Below are 15960 nucleotides of genomic sequence, written 5' to 3'. Positions count from 1 at the left end.
TGAGTGCTCAAACGGCATCAGGCTCAGTCTCTAATCTGGAGGGTAAAGAGGAGGGAGGCTGGATGGAGAAGTGCCAGGTGGCTCAGAAAACGAGACCCAAAATGAGGGCATCCTAAGCAGCCTCAGAAGCAAAAAGTTTTCTCTCAACTTCTCTGGCCCTCCTGTCTCTAGCCCCTCGTTCTCCCCTGTCTGGCCATAGAAACTAGAATCCCTCTTCCTCAAGGTGAGTCATAGAAACCAGAACACAAAGCCAGTCATAACACCTAAAAAATATGACTCTAATTTTCTTTCTGCCTTTCTGTGTAAAACCCGGCCATGAAGAAATGATCTGACCTACCTTGTTAGACTGTAGATCTTAAGACCCTCACTCCAGAGAGGGTCCTGGATGGAAGGAAGGAAGGAAGGAAGGAAGGAAGGAAGGAAGGAAGGCAGGCAGGCAGGCAGGCAGGCAGGCAGGCAGGCAGGCAGGCAGGCTGCTCAGAGAGGCCACAAGAATCTAGACAGACAGGCCTGGCTGGGTGTCCCCACTCAGGCTCTTCTCATTAGATCCAACCCCATTTGCCCAATTCTATTTCTGCATGGCTGTCCATACCTTGTGGAACCTAAGCATAAAAATGGACGATTTCCCTCATATCTTGGGATTTCCCTCATATCTTGGCTCATGCCTCTAATCCCAGCACTTTGGGAGGCCGAAGTGGGCGGATCACAAGGTCAGGAGATCAAGACCATCCTGGCTAACATGGGGAAACCCCGTTTCTACTAAAAATACAAAAACTTAGGCGGTATGGCATGCACCTGTAGTCCAGCTACTCGGTAGGCTGAGGCAGGAGAATCACTTGAACCCAGGAGGCGGGGGTTGCAGTGAGCCGAGATCACGCCACTGCACTCCAGCCTGGGTGACAGGGCAAGACTCCATCTCAAAAAAAAAAAAAAAAAAAAGGACGATTTCCCCCATATCTTTAGGTTTGTGTAGACACAGTAAATAAATATGTCTGCCTTTTCTCCAATTGATCTGCCTTTTGCAATTTTTCCTTCTTTCTTTTTTTTTTTTTTTTTTTTGAGACAGAGTCTCGCTGTGTCACCCAGGCTGGAGTGCAGTGGCACTATCTCGGCTCACTGTAGCCTCCGTCTCCTGGGTTCAAGCGATTCTCCTGCCTCAGCCTCCCGAGTAGCTGGGACTATAGGCATGCAGCATCATGGCTGGCTAATTTTTGTATTTTCAGTAGAGATGGGGTTTCACTATGTTGGCCAGGATGGTCTCCATCTCCTGACCTTGTGATCTGCCAGCCTCGGCCTCCCAAAGTGCTGGGATTACAGGCGTGAGCCACCGCGAACAGCCTTTTGCAATTTTTCATCAAAATTTGAGAGGACCAAGTGTTCCCCCTTGGCACCTACACCAGCCACCCTGTCTTGGGAAGTGGGGACGCTGGCACCACACAATGTGGATTCTGCTGGTGGTAAGGGAGAGAGGCTTTCAGGCAACAATCTTTGCCAGTGTCTACCTCCAAAAGTCTCTAATGCACACATGTGCAAGTTCATGGCTGCTACCATTTGCTAAGCCATGCCCCCAGTATTGGACCTTCAAGGTTTTTTTTTTTTTTCTCCAAAATGAATAGTGATATGACATACATTTCTCTTTCTTTCTTCTCTTTCTTCCTCTCCCTTCCTCCCTCCCTCCCTTCCTCTTTCTTTCCTTCCTTCTTTTTCTCCTTCCTTCCTTCCTTTTCTTTCCTTCCTTTCTTCTCCTTCTTTCCCTTTCTTCCTTCCTTCCTCCCTCCCTCCATTCCTTCCTTCTCTCCCCCACCCCCTGCCCCCACCTCTCTCTCTCTCTCTTTCTTTTTTTTAAAACAGGGTCTTAAAAAATTCTCCCATCGCCCAGGCTGGAGTGCAGTGGCATGATCATGTCTCACTACAGGCTCAGTCTCCTGTGCTCAGGTGATCCTCCCACCTCAGCCTCCCAAGTAGTTGGTCCACAGGTGCGTGCCACCACGCCCAGCTAAATTTTAAAAATTTTCTGTACAGACAGGTTCTTGCCATGTTGCCCAGGCTGGTGTTGAACTCCTGGGCTCAAGCTATCCACTCACCTCAGCCTCCCAAAGTGCTGGGATTACAGGCATGAGCCACTTCTCCCAGCCACATTTCTAAACAAAACAAAACAGCCCAATTTTTTACAACCCAATTTTTATTATTTTCATTTTGTTATTTTTATAGTTTGTTTTCTAAGAAAAGGAATTCCAATCAGAAAATCCTTAGTTGATACTGCTACGTGGATTCCAAGAAGCAGTATTCACAGAATCAAGTGGTTTTTTTTTTTTTTTGAGATGGAGTTTCACTCTGTTGCCCAGGCTTGAGTGCAGTGGTGCGATCTCGGCTCACTGCAACCTCCACTGCCCAGGTTCAAGTGATTCTCCTGCCTCAGCCACCCAAATAGCTGTGATTACAGGCATGTGCCACCATGCCTGGCTAATTTTTGTATTTTTTTTTTTTTTTAGACAGAGGGAGTCTCGCTCTGTCGCCAGGTTGGAGTGTAGTGGCATGATCTCGGCTCACTGCAACCTCCGTCTCCTGGTTCAAGCTATTCTCCTGCCTCAGCCTCTCAAGTAGCTGGGACTACAGGGGTGCACCACCATGCCCAACTAATGTTTGTATTTTTAGTAGAGACGGGGTTTCACCATGTTGGCCAGGATGGTCTCGATCTCTTGACCTTGTGATCCACCTGCCTCAGCCTCCCAAGGTGCTGGGATTACAGGCGTGCGCCACCACATCCAGCCTAATTTTTGTATTTTTAGTAGAGATAGGGTTTCACTATGTTGGCCAGGCTGGTCTTGAACTCCTGACCTCAGATGATTCACCTGCCTCGGCCTCCCAAAGTGCTGTGTTTACAGGCCTGAGCCATGGCTCCCAGCCAAGTTGCTTTTTTTTTTTTGTCTGCTTACTTAATAGTGGAAAGAAAGAGAGTCTTGTTTTATTTTCCTCTTTCTTAACTGGGCAGAGTGTACACTTTTTTCTCACGTGTGTTCAATCATTTGTGTGTTTTTTTTCTGTGATTTGAAAAATCCGACAAGGTGTATTTTCCATCATGCTTTTCCTTACCAAATTTTATAAACTCTTTGTATATTTGTGGCTAAAATGTCATTCACAAGATTAGTTCATTATGAAGTTTGCTCATTTTTTATATTTTTTACTTTTCTCTCCAGCAAGTTCCTAGTTGACTCAACAAATCAGCAAGGCTCGGCTGGAAGCCTTCTAATCTTTACTACACAGAAATAACCTCGGTTTACTATTCATGTTTCCCACGGGCATCTAGCGCATTTCCAAGTCGATTAAAAAAATCTTCACAAAGACAAAAATACCTCATTAGATCCTGCGCTTGTTTGGAATACAGATTTTAAAAAAGTTTTTTTTTTGTTGTTTTTGTTTTTTAAGACAGAGTCTCGCTCTGTCGCCAGGTTAGAGTGCAGTGGCACGATCTTGGCTCACAGCAACCTCCGACTCCCTGGTTCAAGTGATTCTCCTGCCTCAGCCTCCTGAGTAGCTGAGATTACAGGCACGCGCCACCACGCCCGGCTAATTTGTGTATTTTTAGTAGAGACGGGGTTTCACCAGGATGGTCGCATCTCTTGACCTTATGATCCGCTCGCCTCAGCCTCCCAAAGTGCTGGGATTAGAGGCGTGAGCCACGGCGCCCGGCCCAGATTGATTTTTTAAAATGCAAAACTTGCAGTCTTTTTTTAACCATGCTTGCTTGTTTTCAAAATAATTAAAAAACAAAAACACAAGATTGCTCTTCCCAAAGCCTTATTTCTTTCCTTTAAATTTATTTTTTAAAGAAAAGCTAACGGCCAGGCGCAGTGGCTCACGCCTGTAATCCCAGCACTTTGGGAGGCAGAGGCGGGCGGATTACGAGGTCAGGAGTTCGAGACCAGCCTGGCCAACATGGTGAAACCCCGTCTCTACTAAAAATACAAAAATTAGCCGGGCGTCGTGGCGGGCGCCTGTAATACCGGCTACTCGGGAGGCTGAGGCAGGAGAATCGCTTGAACCCGGGACGCGGAGGTTGCAGTGAGCCGAGATCGCGCCACTGCGCTCAAGCCTGGCAACAGAGCGAGGTTGTCTCAAAAAAAAAAAAAAAAAAAAAAAAAAAGCTAACAAATGCTCTTCTGTCATGCATCATCACAGAATCAATGAGAGCTCCCCCAAGCCAGGAAACAGCGGACAACCAGGGTAGCTTCCCAGGGGGCCAGAAGGGGGCTGCGCGAGAAGAGGCTCCGCGGGATGGGTCCACGAAGGGAGATCCCACGCAGGGTGGACGTATACAACGACTGTCCACGTCCGGAGGGCCCATTCAAGGGCAGGTCCCTTAAGGAAGGGTGCACACAGGGCACGTCCACGCGGACAGGCCCGTGCACGCAGGGCGTGCCCACGCAGGGCGAGTCCGTGCAGGATGAGAGCAGAGGAGGAGGCCCACGCAGGCCACTTCCCGCCCAGCCCGCATGACACTTCCCGCCCCGCCCGCAGGCCACTTCCCGCCCCGTCCCTAGCCCTCGCGGGCGAGCTACCGCGGAGGTACGCGCAGCTTAGATCCTAGCAGCTTACAAAAACAACCTTTTAAAAATGGAACCTTCAAGTAAAAATAAAACTTTGTTTCCCTCTTTCGCAGGAGTTACTGATGTAGGAAGGGACAGTCCCAGTAAGATTTCAGGATACGACTTGGGCGGGTCCGCAGGCAGGAGAGTGAAGCGCGCAGCTGCCAGGACTTGCGGGGGTGACGTGCGCCGCTGCCAGGACCTTGCCGGTGGAGAGCATAGTTGCCAAAACCAAGGCGGAGGAGCGCACCGCTGCTAGGATCCGGGCGGAGGAGCCCACCGCGGCCAGGACCTAAGGATGCAGTACACTGCTGCCAGGATCTTGTCTGTGGAGCGCAGCGCGGCCAGGACCTCCGGCTGCAGCACACCGCTGCCAGGATCTCGTCGGCGAAGCGCTCCGCAGTCCGGACCCCGCCCCGTGAGCGTCCCCGACCCCGCCCCGTGCGCGTCCCCGGCGTTGGCGTCGTCGTCCTGGTGCTGGTCTCCGTCAGGTCGCCGGCCGCCTAGGTCTCCGGCCCTCCCCAGCCGCTCCCGCGCCGTTGCCGGCCCCGCCGCCCGCAGCCCTGGCGCTCCCTGCGGGCCCCGCCGAGGCCGCCTGCGCCCTGTGCCAGCGCGCGCCCCGGGAACCGGTGCGCGCCGACTGCGGCCACCGCTTCTGTCGGGCGTGCGTGGTGCGCTTCTGGGCCGAGGAGGACGGGCCCTTCCCGTGCCCCGAGTGCGCGGACGACTGCTGGCAGCGCGCCGTGGAGCCCGGCCGGCCCCCGCTCAGCCGCCGCCTTCTGGCGCTCGAGGAGGCGGCCGCGGCGCCCGCGCGCGACGGCCCGGCCAGCGAGGCCGCGCTCCAGCTGCTGTGCCGCGCCGACGCCGGCCCTCTCTGCGCCGCCTGCCGCATGGCTGCGGGCCCCGAGCCGCCCGAGTGGGAGCCGCGCTGGAGGAAGGCGCTGCGCGGCAAGGTGCGCGCCGTGGGGTCCCGTGCCCCGCCCCGGACGGTGCCCTGCGCCTCTCCTCCCCCGCCCCGGTCCCCCTGAGCCCCGGGCCCTTCCCGTCTCCACCGTCGCTGACCCCGGATTGTCCCCCTCCCCTCACCGCCACGGGTCCCCGCTCCAGCGTGTGCTGGGCCCCTCCCTCCTGCGGCTTGCCTCCCCTTATTTCCTGCGTCTCTCCGGAGTCTGGTCCCCGTCCCCATCTTGGTGTCCCCTGCTGGGCGGTGCCTTATCTCCCCACCCCCTACCTTCTACGAAGTCCTTCCCCCACCAGCGCCCATCTTTGTGGTCCCACCACTAGCTGTGCCCTTTCTCACCCTCATAGACTCCCTCTAGTTCCCACAGATTGACTCCCCCACTCACTGTTCCCTTGGGGGAGACATCACGCCTCTTGCCCCTCCGTATTCCACTGTGTCCACAGGCCTGGCCCACCTTCTCATCTGCTCCCCGGGGCCACCCAGCCCTCACCTGCACCCCCTATCCCCTTTCCCATCTTTCAGAAACCCGCTGTGAGAGTCTGGCATCAGCGGGTCCGGGAGTGTGGAGCCTTGCCCATGGCGGGTTGGTTGTGGGACACAGAGTAGGAGACAACAGCCAGCCTGGGGTCCTGCTCTTGAATACAGGGGAGGGGAAGCCAGCCAGACTGTGTCCCTGGGCGCTCCTCCTGTATTGGGGGCTCCTGCCACCGTGCAGAGCGACCCCCATCCGGCTCAGGCAGGGCAGGGTGTAGGGCAGGCTGTGCAGGCCTTTGGTACAGACCGAACTCACACTGAGCAGGCCCACTTACAGACACAGAACTCCTAAATCCACCTAGACAGTCCCCTTGGCCCCAGCACCCAGATCCTCCTGAATAGGTGTGAAGCCCAAGAAACCTTTTGACTGCCTGTGCGTTCCTGCCCTAGACAACAGGGCTTCGAGGTTATCTCTAGGATGGTCAGACTGTGTGCAGTCAGCTGGGGTGATGTCCCTCAGAACTGGGCTGGTTTGGGGGACCCAGACCTTCTGCCCACCCCTGGTGACCTTCCTCTCTTTCCAGGAGAACAAGGGGTCTGTGGAAATCATGAGAAAGGACTTGAATGACGCCCGGGACCTGCATGGCCAGGCAGAGTCAGCAGCTGCAGTGTGGAAGGCAAGTGGGGGGCCTGGGGCAGCCTGGAATGAGGGGACCGTGGGCTCAGGGTTTTAGACAAAGGGACCACCAGGCCAAGTGGGCCAGGCCTCTGAACTGCTCAGCTGGTTGGTTGGAGGAGGGGCCTCTGGACTTCAGTGAGCTTCAGGGTATTTTTCTAGGTTTTGTTTGTATTTCTCAAATAGAATCTAGCCAAAGCCAGTGGAAGCCTCTATTTCTCCTCACATTTTACCTGTAGGTGATGGCAGCATCAGACTTACTCTTTTTTTTTTTTTTTTTCCAAGAGACAGAGTTTCACTTCATTACCCAGGCTGAAGTGCAATGGCATGATTGTAGCTCACTGCAGCTCCAGCTGGCCTCAGGCAATCCTCCCACCTCAGCCTCTGGGACTATAGGCATGTGCTACCACACCTGGTTAATTTTAAAATGCTTTTCTAAAGATGAGGGGGTCTTACTGTGTTGCCCAAGCAGGTCTCGAACTCCTGGCCTTAAGCGATTCTCCTGCCTTGGCCTCCCAAAGTGCTAATTTTTTTTTTTTCTTTTTAGAACACATCTGTAATTTTCTGTGGTCCTCTTGTTCTGATCTGAGAGTTGCTCATTATTTTTTAGAGACTAGAAGTCCAAGATCAAGGAACTGGCAGATTCCCTGTCTGGTGAGGGCGCTTCCTGGTTCATAGATGGTGACTTCTCACTGTGTCCTCACATGGTGGAAGAAGTGAGGGTGTCTCTGGGGTCCTTTGTATAAGGACACTGATTCTGTTCTTGAGAGTTCCACCCTCACAACCTCATCACCTGCCAAGGGTCCTGCCTCCTAACACTATCACCTTAGGGACGAAGATTTCAGCATGGGGATTTGGGGAGGACACAGACGTTCAGACCACAGCAGCGTTACTTTCCTTGGGTGCCTTCCACAGCATTATATCCCAAGGGGACATCCCACTAGATTCTTTTACATTACTCACCAGTAAAGCTTTTCAGTCGTTTAAACTCTATTTGGTGACTTCTTCCTCATGTGTAGTAAAAATCTGTGTGCCATTTTCTCTGGGTTTCATAAATTCCTACCTCCTCCTTTTAACCTGAAAGACAGCGCGTGCTTTTCACAGGTGCAGCAGCTCTTGGGTAATTGGCTGCACCTCGAGGCTGAGGCCTGTGTTTTTACCCCAGCTTGAGGCTGAGGTGGGCTCTGTGCTCCTGGTGCTGCCAAGCCCTTGCCTGCTATCCACAGGCCTGAGGTGCAGGCCTCCCTCAGACAGTGACAGGTTACACATGGGGTCCCTGATGCCAGTCAGACCCCTGGCACTCCACACTGCCCTTGGGGGCTGCTCTGAACTTCTCCTTGCCTTGTGAGCGGTCAACACTGCCCAGTGCAAGTGAGGCTGGAAGGCTTTGGGGACCTCTAAGTTTGCAGTAACCCTGTGTTGCCCCCAAGGGACTTGTTTTGCCCACAGATTTTAGCAGGTTGGAGCTTTCAATCTGTCCTGTTTTGGGCGTTGGTGGCTTAGATGCTGGGATGAGAGAAGCCACCTAAATTCAAAGGAGGGAGTTTGCAGCGTGTCGCATCAGCCAACCAGCAGACACCCAGCTGTCATTTGCATTATCTCTCAGCAACAAAAGCCTTGGCCTCTCATGACTATGGCTGTCACCTGCCCTGTGTGGCCCAGGGCCAGGCGGAAGCCATCCATGACTGAGTAAAATCAGAGTAGCATCCTGCTCTGCTCTCCTGTTTGCAAGGTTAGGGGTTGGCTGAAAACCAGCTGACGAGTGGCAAGTGTGAATGCTATTTGTTGAAGGCTGATGGGATGGTTTTCAGCCATTGGAGTTCTGGTGTGGGCACAGCAGGGACAGTTGCTGGCAAGATGGGTGTGTGTCCTGCCCTGACAGTCATGTGCCTGACAGGCTCTAGACCTAGCAGGGCCACTCAAGGATTTACTGTCTCCTTGGCCATGGGAGAGGGACAGTCTTCATGTGCAGCTGAGCACTGCAGTGTAGGGGAGAAAGAACTCTACTTCTCCCCTTTTAGGGCCTCAGGCTGGGCTGGAGAATTAAACTGACATAAGCTAAACTAACAGGGCCAGGTGCAGGGTGGTTCATGCCTGTAATCCCAGCAACTTGGGAGGCTGAGGTAGGAGGATTGCTTGAGGCTAGGAGTTCAAGACCAGCCTGGGTAACATAGTGAGACCCCCATCTGTACAAAAATTAAGAAATTAGCCAGGTGTGGTGGTGCATCTGTGGTCCCAGCTACTTGGGAGGCTGAGGGGGGAGGATCACTTAAGCCCAAGAGGTTGAGGCTGCAATGAGCTATGATGGCACCACTGCACTCCAACCTGGGTGACAGAGTGAGGCCCTTATCTCAAAAAAAAAAAAGGGAGATAGATTAATGGGAGAAAAAACATAGGATTTTTTTTTTTTTTTTTGAGATGGAGTCTTGCTCTGTCACCCAGGCTAGTGCAGTGGCGCCATCTTGCCTCACTGCATCCTCCGCCTCCTTGGTTCAAGTGGTTCTCCTGCCTCAGCCTCCTGAGTATTTTTAAATCTTCTATTTTTAGTGGAGATGGGGTTTCACCATGTTGGCCAGGCTGGTCTTGAACTCCTGACCTCAAGTGATCCAACCACCTCGGCCTCCCGAAGTGCTGGGATTACAGGCGTGAGCCACCGTGTCCAGCCAGGCATATTAATTTAACACAAGTTTTATACAGCACAGCCTCCCTTATAATGAAATGAAGACTCAAAGTGGCAAAATTAAATCACTTATATACTGACTTCGACAAAGACTAGCCACTTGTAAAAAAGCAACTACATGATGTGGGGACACTTGAAAGAGTTATTTTCACAAGGTCTGTACCAAATTCTGTCGGCCTTGACTTCCTGTTGTCCTTGATGATAAAATAATTTTATTTGATATGAGGAGGGCGTCTTTCACCTGGGAATTTCATTTGCTTTTAAGAAGCAGAATGAAGGTCAGGGTGATCTTGCACTGTTTTTTGATTTTTTTTAAAACAAGGCCTTGCTCTGTTGGTCCAGGCTGGAGTGCAGTGGTATGATCATAAATCACTGCAGCCTCAACCTCCTGGGCTCAAGCGATCGTCTTAACTCAGCCTCCCGAGTTGCTGGGACCACAGGTGTGCACCACTATGCCTGGCTAATGTTTTTGATTTTTAGTAGAGACAGATTTTGCCCAGGCTAGTCTTGAACTCCTGTGCTCAAGCAATCCTCCCGCCTCAGCCTCCCAAAGTACTGTGATTACAGGCATGAGGCACTGTGCCTGGTCTCTTCTGTTTTTTTTTTTTTTTTTTTTTTTTTTTTTTTGAGACAGAGTCTTGCTCTGTCGCCAGGCTGGAGTGCAGTGGCGCGATCTTGGCTCACTGCAACCTCCGCTTACCAGGTTCAAGCGATTCTCCTGCCTCAGCCTCCCAAGTAGCTGGGACTACAGGCGTGTGCCACCATGCCCAGCTAATTTTTGTATTTTTAGTAGAGACTGGGTTTCACCAGGTTGGCCAGGATGGTATTGATCTCTTGACCTCATGTTCCGCCTGCCTCAGCCTCCCAAAGTGCTGGGATTATAGGCGTGAGCCCCCATGCCTGGCTTTTTTTTTTTTTTGATGTGGAATCTCGCTCTGTCGCCCAGGCCGGAGTGCAGTAGCATGAACTTGGCTCACTGCAACCTCCGCCTCCCGGGTTCAAGTGATTCACCTGCCTCAGCCTCCGAATAGCTGGGATTACAGGCGTGCCAGCACGCCTGGCTCATTTTTGTATTTTTAGTAGAGACGGGGTTTCACCATGTTGGTCAGGCTGGTCTTGAACTCCTGACCTTGTGATCCGCCCACCTTGGCCTCCCAGAGTGCTGGGATTACAAGCGTGAGCCACCGCTCCTGGCCTAATAGTCGATGTGCCTGAGCAGCATGTTTTGGAGTGACATGTTCTTAACTCCTTCAAGAGCAAACAGGTTCCCCTTCCCCTGGGGAGGGTGGGTGAGTACACAGGTCTTTTCCTGCCACCTGTCTGCAGGGACACGTGATGGACCGTAGGAAGAAGGCACTGACCGACTACAAGAAGCTGCGGGCGTTCTTTGTGGAGGAGGAGGAGCACTTCCTGCAGGAGGCTGAGAAGGAGGAGGGGCTCCCTGAGGACGAGCTGGCTGACCCCACTGAGCGGTTCAGGTCACTGCTACAGGCGGTGTCGGAGCTAGAGAAGAAGCACCGCAACCTGGGCCTCAGCATGCTGCTGCAGGTGCGGGAGCCCCGCTGGGTGGCCAGGGTGGATGCAGGCAGCAGCGAGCCATTGGGGGGCCATTGCCCGAGGTCAAGGCTTAAAAGCCCAGCCTGACTCCCATTGCCGTGGCCTTGCAGGGCTGAATTTCGGGAGTGGGTGGGTGGTCAGGGAAGGCGATGGGAAGGGGTTTTAAGTTGAGGAGGGTCTGAGGTGTCCCTGACCTTCACAGAGGAGGGCACTTGGCATCCTGAGTGCCTGAGCATGGAAGGCTCCTGCCTTGCCTTGGGGTCCTGAAGGCAGAAGCAGCCAAGAAACCCAGCCCCAGGGCTTTTCGTCTGCCTCTGCCCAGGGCCTGGCCTGAACCCCAGACCCTGCAGCAACCCAAATGGCCCTGAACCATTCAGTTGCCTGTGCCAGCCATAGGTGACAAGGCTTTGGTCCTGGGGAGACGGAAGTCTGGGCCAGGCCCTGGGTTTGTTGTGCACAGGACAGTACCTCGTGCACTGTCTCATAGGCGCTCTCTCTCTTTTTCGCTCTCTCCTTTTGCCTCTGTCTCTGCCTCTGTGTGTCTCTTTCTCTTTTTGTCTCTCTGTCTTTCCCTCTCCCCTCCCATGCAGTGATGGCGCCAACCCACGGCAGTCCCAGAGCTGGAGGAAGGAGGATGGATCCTCATCTCCATGGGAAGTGTCAGCGTGTGGCTGCCAGGGAAGCGTGGCAGGCTCCTGGCCTTGGGTCCGTCTACATAGTTGCGTGTTTCGACAATGTCCATTTATCCTTCACCCCGAGGCGTGTTTTGGGGGCTGCAAACACCTCCCAGTAGAGGCTGGACCTAAGGACCCTTCCCACCTGTGCCCATCCCTTCCTGAAGTCCTGGCCACAGCCTATCCTCCATGAGTTTCGGCAGCTCTGGGCCATGCCCTTCCCTGGTCACCCATCTGCCCCTCACCTCGTCATCCAGGGACCCAGACCCTGCACCTTCCATGCGGGCCCACAGATCCTTGGCAGGTACCTGTGGTGCACCATTGAGTGTCAGATTTGGGGTTAGCATCCAGAAAGAAGAACGCACATGAGGCTCGGTGAAGGCTGGAACTCAGGTCTTCAGGGAGAGAAAGGAAGACTAGATTGCACCTTGATGTCTTCTGAGGAGGTGGCCCTCCTCTTGAGGTGGGCATGGGCCCCGCCCAGCCTTATCCTCGTCGCTCTGTCCACCTCCCCCTTCCTGGCCCCCACCCCACTCCTGTGCCTCCCAGGAGCCCTCCCTGTGCTCCACCTGCCTCCGCAGAAGGAACCCTCTTTCTCTGTTTCCCTGGGTGAGGGGGCTGGCAGGTGGCTAACCCCATTTAGCATCTCCAGGCCCTGCCATGGTGTCTCATCTTGCTGTTCTCTCTGGCTCTTTCTCTCCTCTCATTTCCTTTAGTAGTTGAATTTTGCAAAGCTCGTAGCAGTAGCTCAGTTGCCTGCAGCATTGTTGTGTGTAGATAAATTAGTCGACAGAAACTCAGCACTGGGGACAGGATTGCAAAGTCGGGGACATAGATGCAGACAGATGTTGAGATTCGGGGATAGCTGGGCTTGTGAGCGGTGCCCATTTCCAGATGAAGCCTTTCAGCCCTTCCGAGTCCCCGGCCTTTGGTGCGATGTCTGTGAGTTTGACCTGCCCAGCGCGTGGGCTGGCTCAATGCTGAATAAAGTGGGTTTGTGTCAGCTCGTTTGCTTCGTCTCCATGTGTCCACCTGGCCTCTTCTCTCTGCCCTGGCCACCCTCCAGTGTCAAAGGAAAATTCTTTGTGACACTTGCTAAAGCATGGTGAGGAGGACTTTGATTGGGACCATTGAGATGGGTGTAGAACCCTTTCCTTGGGGCCTGGGGGGAGATGGGACTCCACCCCAACATAGCAGGGCAGGGGTTGGAGAAGCGAGGAGCAGCGTGGGGTCCATGGGTGGGAATGACTATGAGGAGACATCTGGGCTGAGGGGGGTCTGGCTAAACCCACCTCACAGAGTCCTTGCTGCAGGCAGGCAGGGTGATCAGACATTGGCCGCAAACGGTCAGAGAGGAACCCAGTCAGGTACCATTGAGGGTGGTTAGATATTATGGTTAAACCAAATTAGGGTTCTTGCTAAAAGTGGATTTTATAAGAAAGGGCACAGAGGGCCCTAGGAGAAGATTCCAGAGCCTGGCCAGAGTTTGGCCAAGTAGAGAATCTTTGTCAGCACGCCAACAACATCCTGACCCTGAGACCTCCAGTTTGTCTTTCTCACTGTCTCCACCTGCTGCAGTCCGCTGTCATCCCCGAGCGTCCCTGCCCCTGCCCTGCACACCTGTGATGCTTGCCCGGACAGGTCCTGATGGCACAGAGTCTCCCACAGCATCAAAGTGTCTCTATATCACCAGGTCCAACAGTGGCTTCACCATCCTCACCTAACCTAGCTGACCAGCAGCATCCCACCCTGTCAATCACAACCTCTATTTAAAAAAATTGTATATTTATGGGGCACAGTGTGATGTTTTGATATCTATGTACATTGTGGAGTGACAAAATCAAGCAGATTAATGTATCCATCTCATGTTTTTTTTGTGGTGAGAACATTTGAAATCTACACTCAGCAATTTCAAATACAGTCATCCCTCTGTGCCTAAGGGGGATTGGTTCCAGGACCCCCTCACGGATACCAAAATCCGCAGATGCTTAAGTCCCCTGCAGTCAGCCCTCCCTCTGCACACATGGGGGACAGTCATACAGAGGGCCGACTGCGTACAGTACACGGTTATCAGATGAAGTCACCATGCTGTGCAATAGACCTTGAGTTTATTCTTGTATAATAGGAACTCTGTACCCTTTGACTAGAATTTCCCCAAATCCTCTTGTCTCAGCCCCTGCTAACCACTGTTCTACTCTCTGTTTCTATAAATCAACATTCTGATTCCACATATAAGTGAGATCATGTGGTATTTGTCCTGTTCCTGGCTTATTTCACTTAATATAAACGTCCTCTAGATTCACCCATGTTGCAAATGGCAGGGTTTCCTTTTTTATGGCCAAATAATATTCCATTATGTGTATACACCACATTTTCTTAATCCATTTATCCACTTTATCCCTTTATCCACTTTGCTTCTAGACCACGTAGGTTGATTCCATATCTTGGTTGTTGTAAGAGTGCCCTAAGAAACACAGGAGTGTGGGTATCTCTTCCACATATTCATGTCGTTTCCTTTGGGAAAATACTTAGCAGCAGGATTGCTGAGTCACAGTCCTCTTTTTAAGTTTTTGAATAACCTCCATATGCTTCTCCATAATGGCTATAATAATTTACATCCTCGCCAACATTTATTTTCTTTGAAATTAGTCATTCTAAGAAGTGTGAGATAATCTTGTGATTTGGTTTACATTTCCCTGATGATCGATGATGTTGAGCATTTTTTAATATACCTGTTGGCCATTGGTGTGTCTTCTTTTGAGAAGTGTCTCTTCAGGTTCTTTGCCCATTTTTTAGTCGTTGATTTGCTTTCCTGCTATTGAGTTTGAGTTCCATGTATATTTTGGATATTAACCCCCCACCTAATGTATGGTTTGCAAATACTCTGTCCTGATTTGTGAGTTGTCTTCACTCTGTTGATGATTTCCTTTGCTGTGCAGAAGCTTTTGAGCTCTATGCAATGGTGTATGTTCATTTTTCTTTTGTTGCTTGTGTTTTTAGGGTCATATGCCAGAAGTGATATGACCCTAAAACCTAGGCCAGTGTCATGGAGTTTTTCACCCGTGTTTTCTTCTACTGGCTTTACAGTTTCAGGCCTTACAATTAAGCCCTTGTCTGTTTTGAATGGATTTTTGTGTAGGGACATTCCTTCCACATGGGCTTCCTCTGGCCTTGCTGATGCTCCTCCGTCTCCCTTGTGTCCTTTCCACTCCACCCTTTTCATGTGGAAGGACCCTTGGCATCCTCGTATGGCCTCTCTGTCCTACCCAGACCCCCATGGTGACCTCACACTTGCCTCTCCGACGTGGGTCTCTCTCCCAAACCCTCTTCCAGGTCCAACCACTGCCTCCCTCCCAGACTCGCCCAGGGGCCCAATCCCTGCAAGTCCTTAGACAGACATCGCAGAGCTGTCTCTGAGTCGTTTTCTCTAACAGTCCGCAGTAGGTCTGCAAAGGAATCCTGCAGGCTCTTCCTGTAGCCACAGACCTTGACCTCATCTTCGCTGCTCCCCGCCAGTCCCCCACCGTGGCCCACTGGCACTGTCCTCTCCTGCCCAAGAGACCTGGGGACCTCATCTCCCCCTGCTCCAACAATGCATTCTCAACCCAGCAGGTAGATGGGTTTCTACCTTAAAATATGTAGGATGAACCAGTCTGGTGATCCGATGTACAACAGGAGGACTGTAGGTAATAAAATTGCACTGTTTTGGGAGTTCCTGCTAAATGACTAGACTTCAGCTGCTCTTGCCACAAAATCCTAAAAATGGTTGACTCTGGGAGGTGATGGGAATGTTAATTGCTCCCCTGTAGTGACCATTTTGCTATGTTTGTACTTTGTAACATCACGTTGCATACCTTAAATATACACAATGAAATTTATTAAAACAATAAAAATAAAAACTAAGCAAGAGCCTGCTCCCGCTGTACTCAAGGCCCTGCAGCAGCTCAGATTCCTTCAGGGAAAGCTTCGCAGTGGCCTGGGAGGTGCTACATAATCCATCCCGAGCTGTTCCTCTCTGTGGTCACCACCATGCCCCCTGCTCCCTGCAGACCCAGCATGATGGCCTCTCTGTTCTTCAGCAGGCCAGGTGGGCCCTGCCTCGGCCTCTGATCTCCAGGGAACGTTTCTCCCCCATACCCGCGTGGCGGTTCCCCCTCTCCTTCAGGTCTGCTCCCACAGGGTGTGTTTTAGAAATGGCTTGAAACAGACGCCCTTCCTCAGCCCTTGACCATGCAAGCTCTGAGGAGCCACTTGTGTCCCTGTGGCTTTGCCGCAACCAGATCTCTCTGGTCAAGGGCAGCCCTAGGCAGGAGGATCTCCGAGGCTGGCCGTGGGAAGTGGGTGACATGTGG

The 15960-nt window shown here is 52.3% G+C and overlaps 1 protein-coding gene across 1 annotated transcript; it reads left to right on the top strand.

The window, feature by feature from the left end:
* Positions 1 to 4716: 4716 nt before the first annotated feature.
* RNF187 (ring finger protein 187) lies at positions 4717 to 12615 on the top strand. Its single transcript, XM_030812727.1, has 4 exons — positions 4717 to 5539; positions 6606 to 6698; positions 10704 to 10925; positions 11525 to 12615. The coding sequence occupies exons 1-4, from the start codon at positions 5477 to 5479 to the stop codon at positions 11525 to 11527; spliced, it is 381 nt and encodes a 126-aa protein (XP_030668587.1). The 5' UTR covers positions 4717 to 5476; the 3' UTR covers positions 11528 to 12615.
* The last annotated feature ends 3345 nt before the right edge of the window (positions 12616 to 15960 follow it).

This window comes from Nomascus leucogenys, chromosome 5 (assembly GCF_006542625.1).
Source record: "Nomascus leucogenys isolate Asia chromosome 5, Asia_NLE_v1, whole genome shotgun sequence".
NCBI classification, from domain to species: Eukaryota; Metazoa; Chordata; class Mammalia; order Primates; family Hylobatidae; genus Nomascus; species Nomascus leucogenys.
Note: the sequence above shows the minus strand (reverse complement) of the source record. Positions and strands in the feature narration are given on the sequence as shown.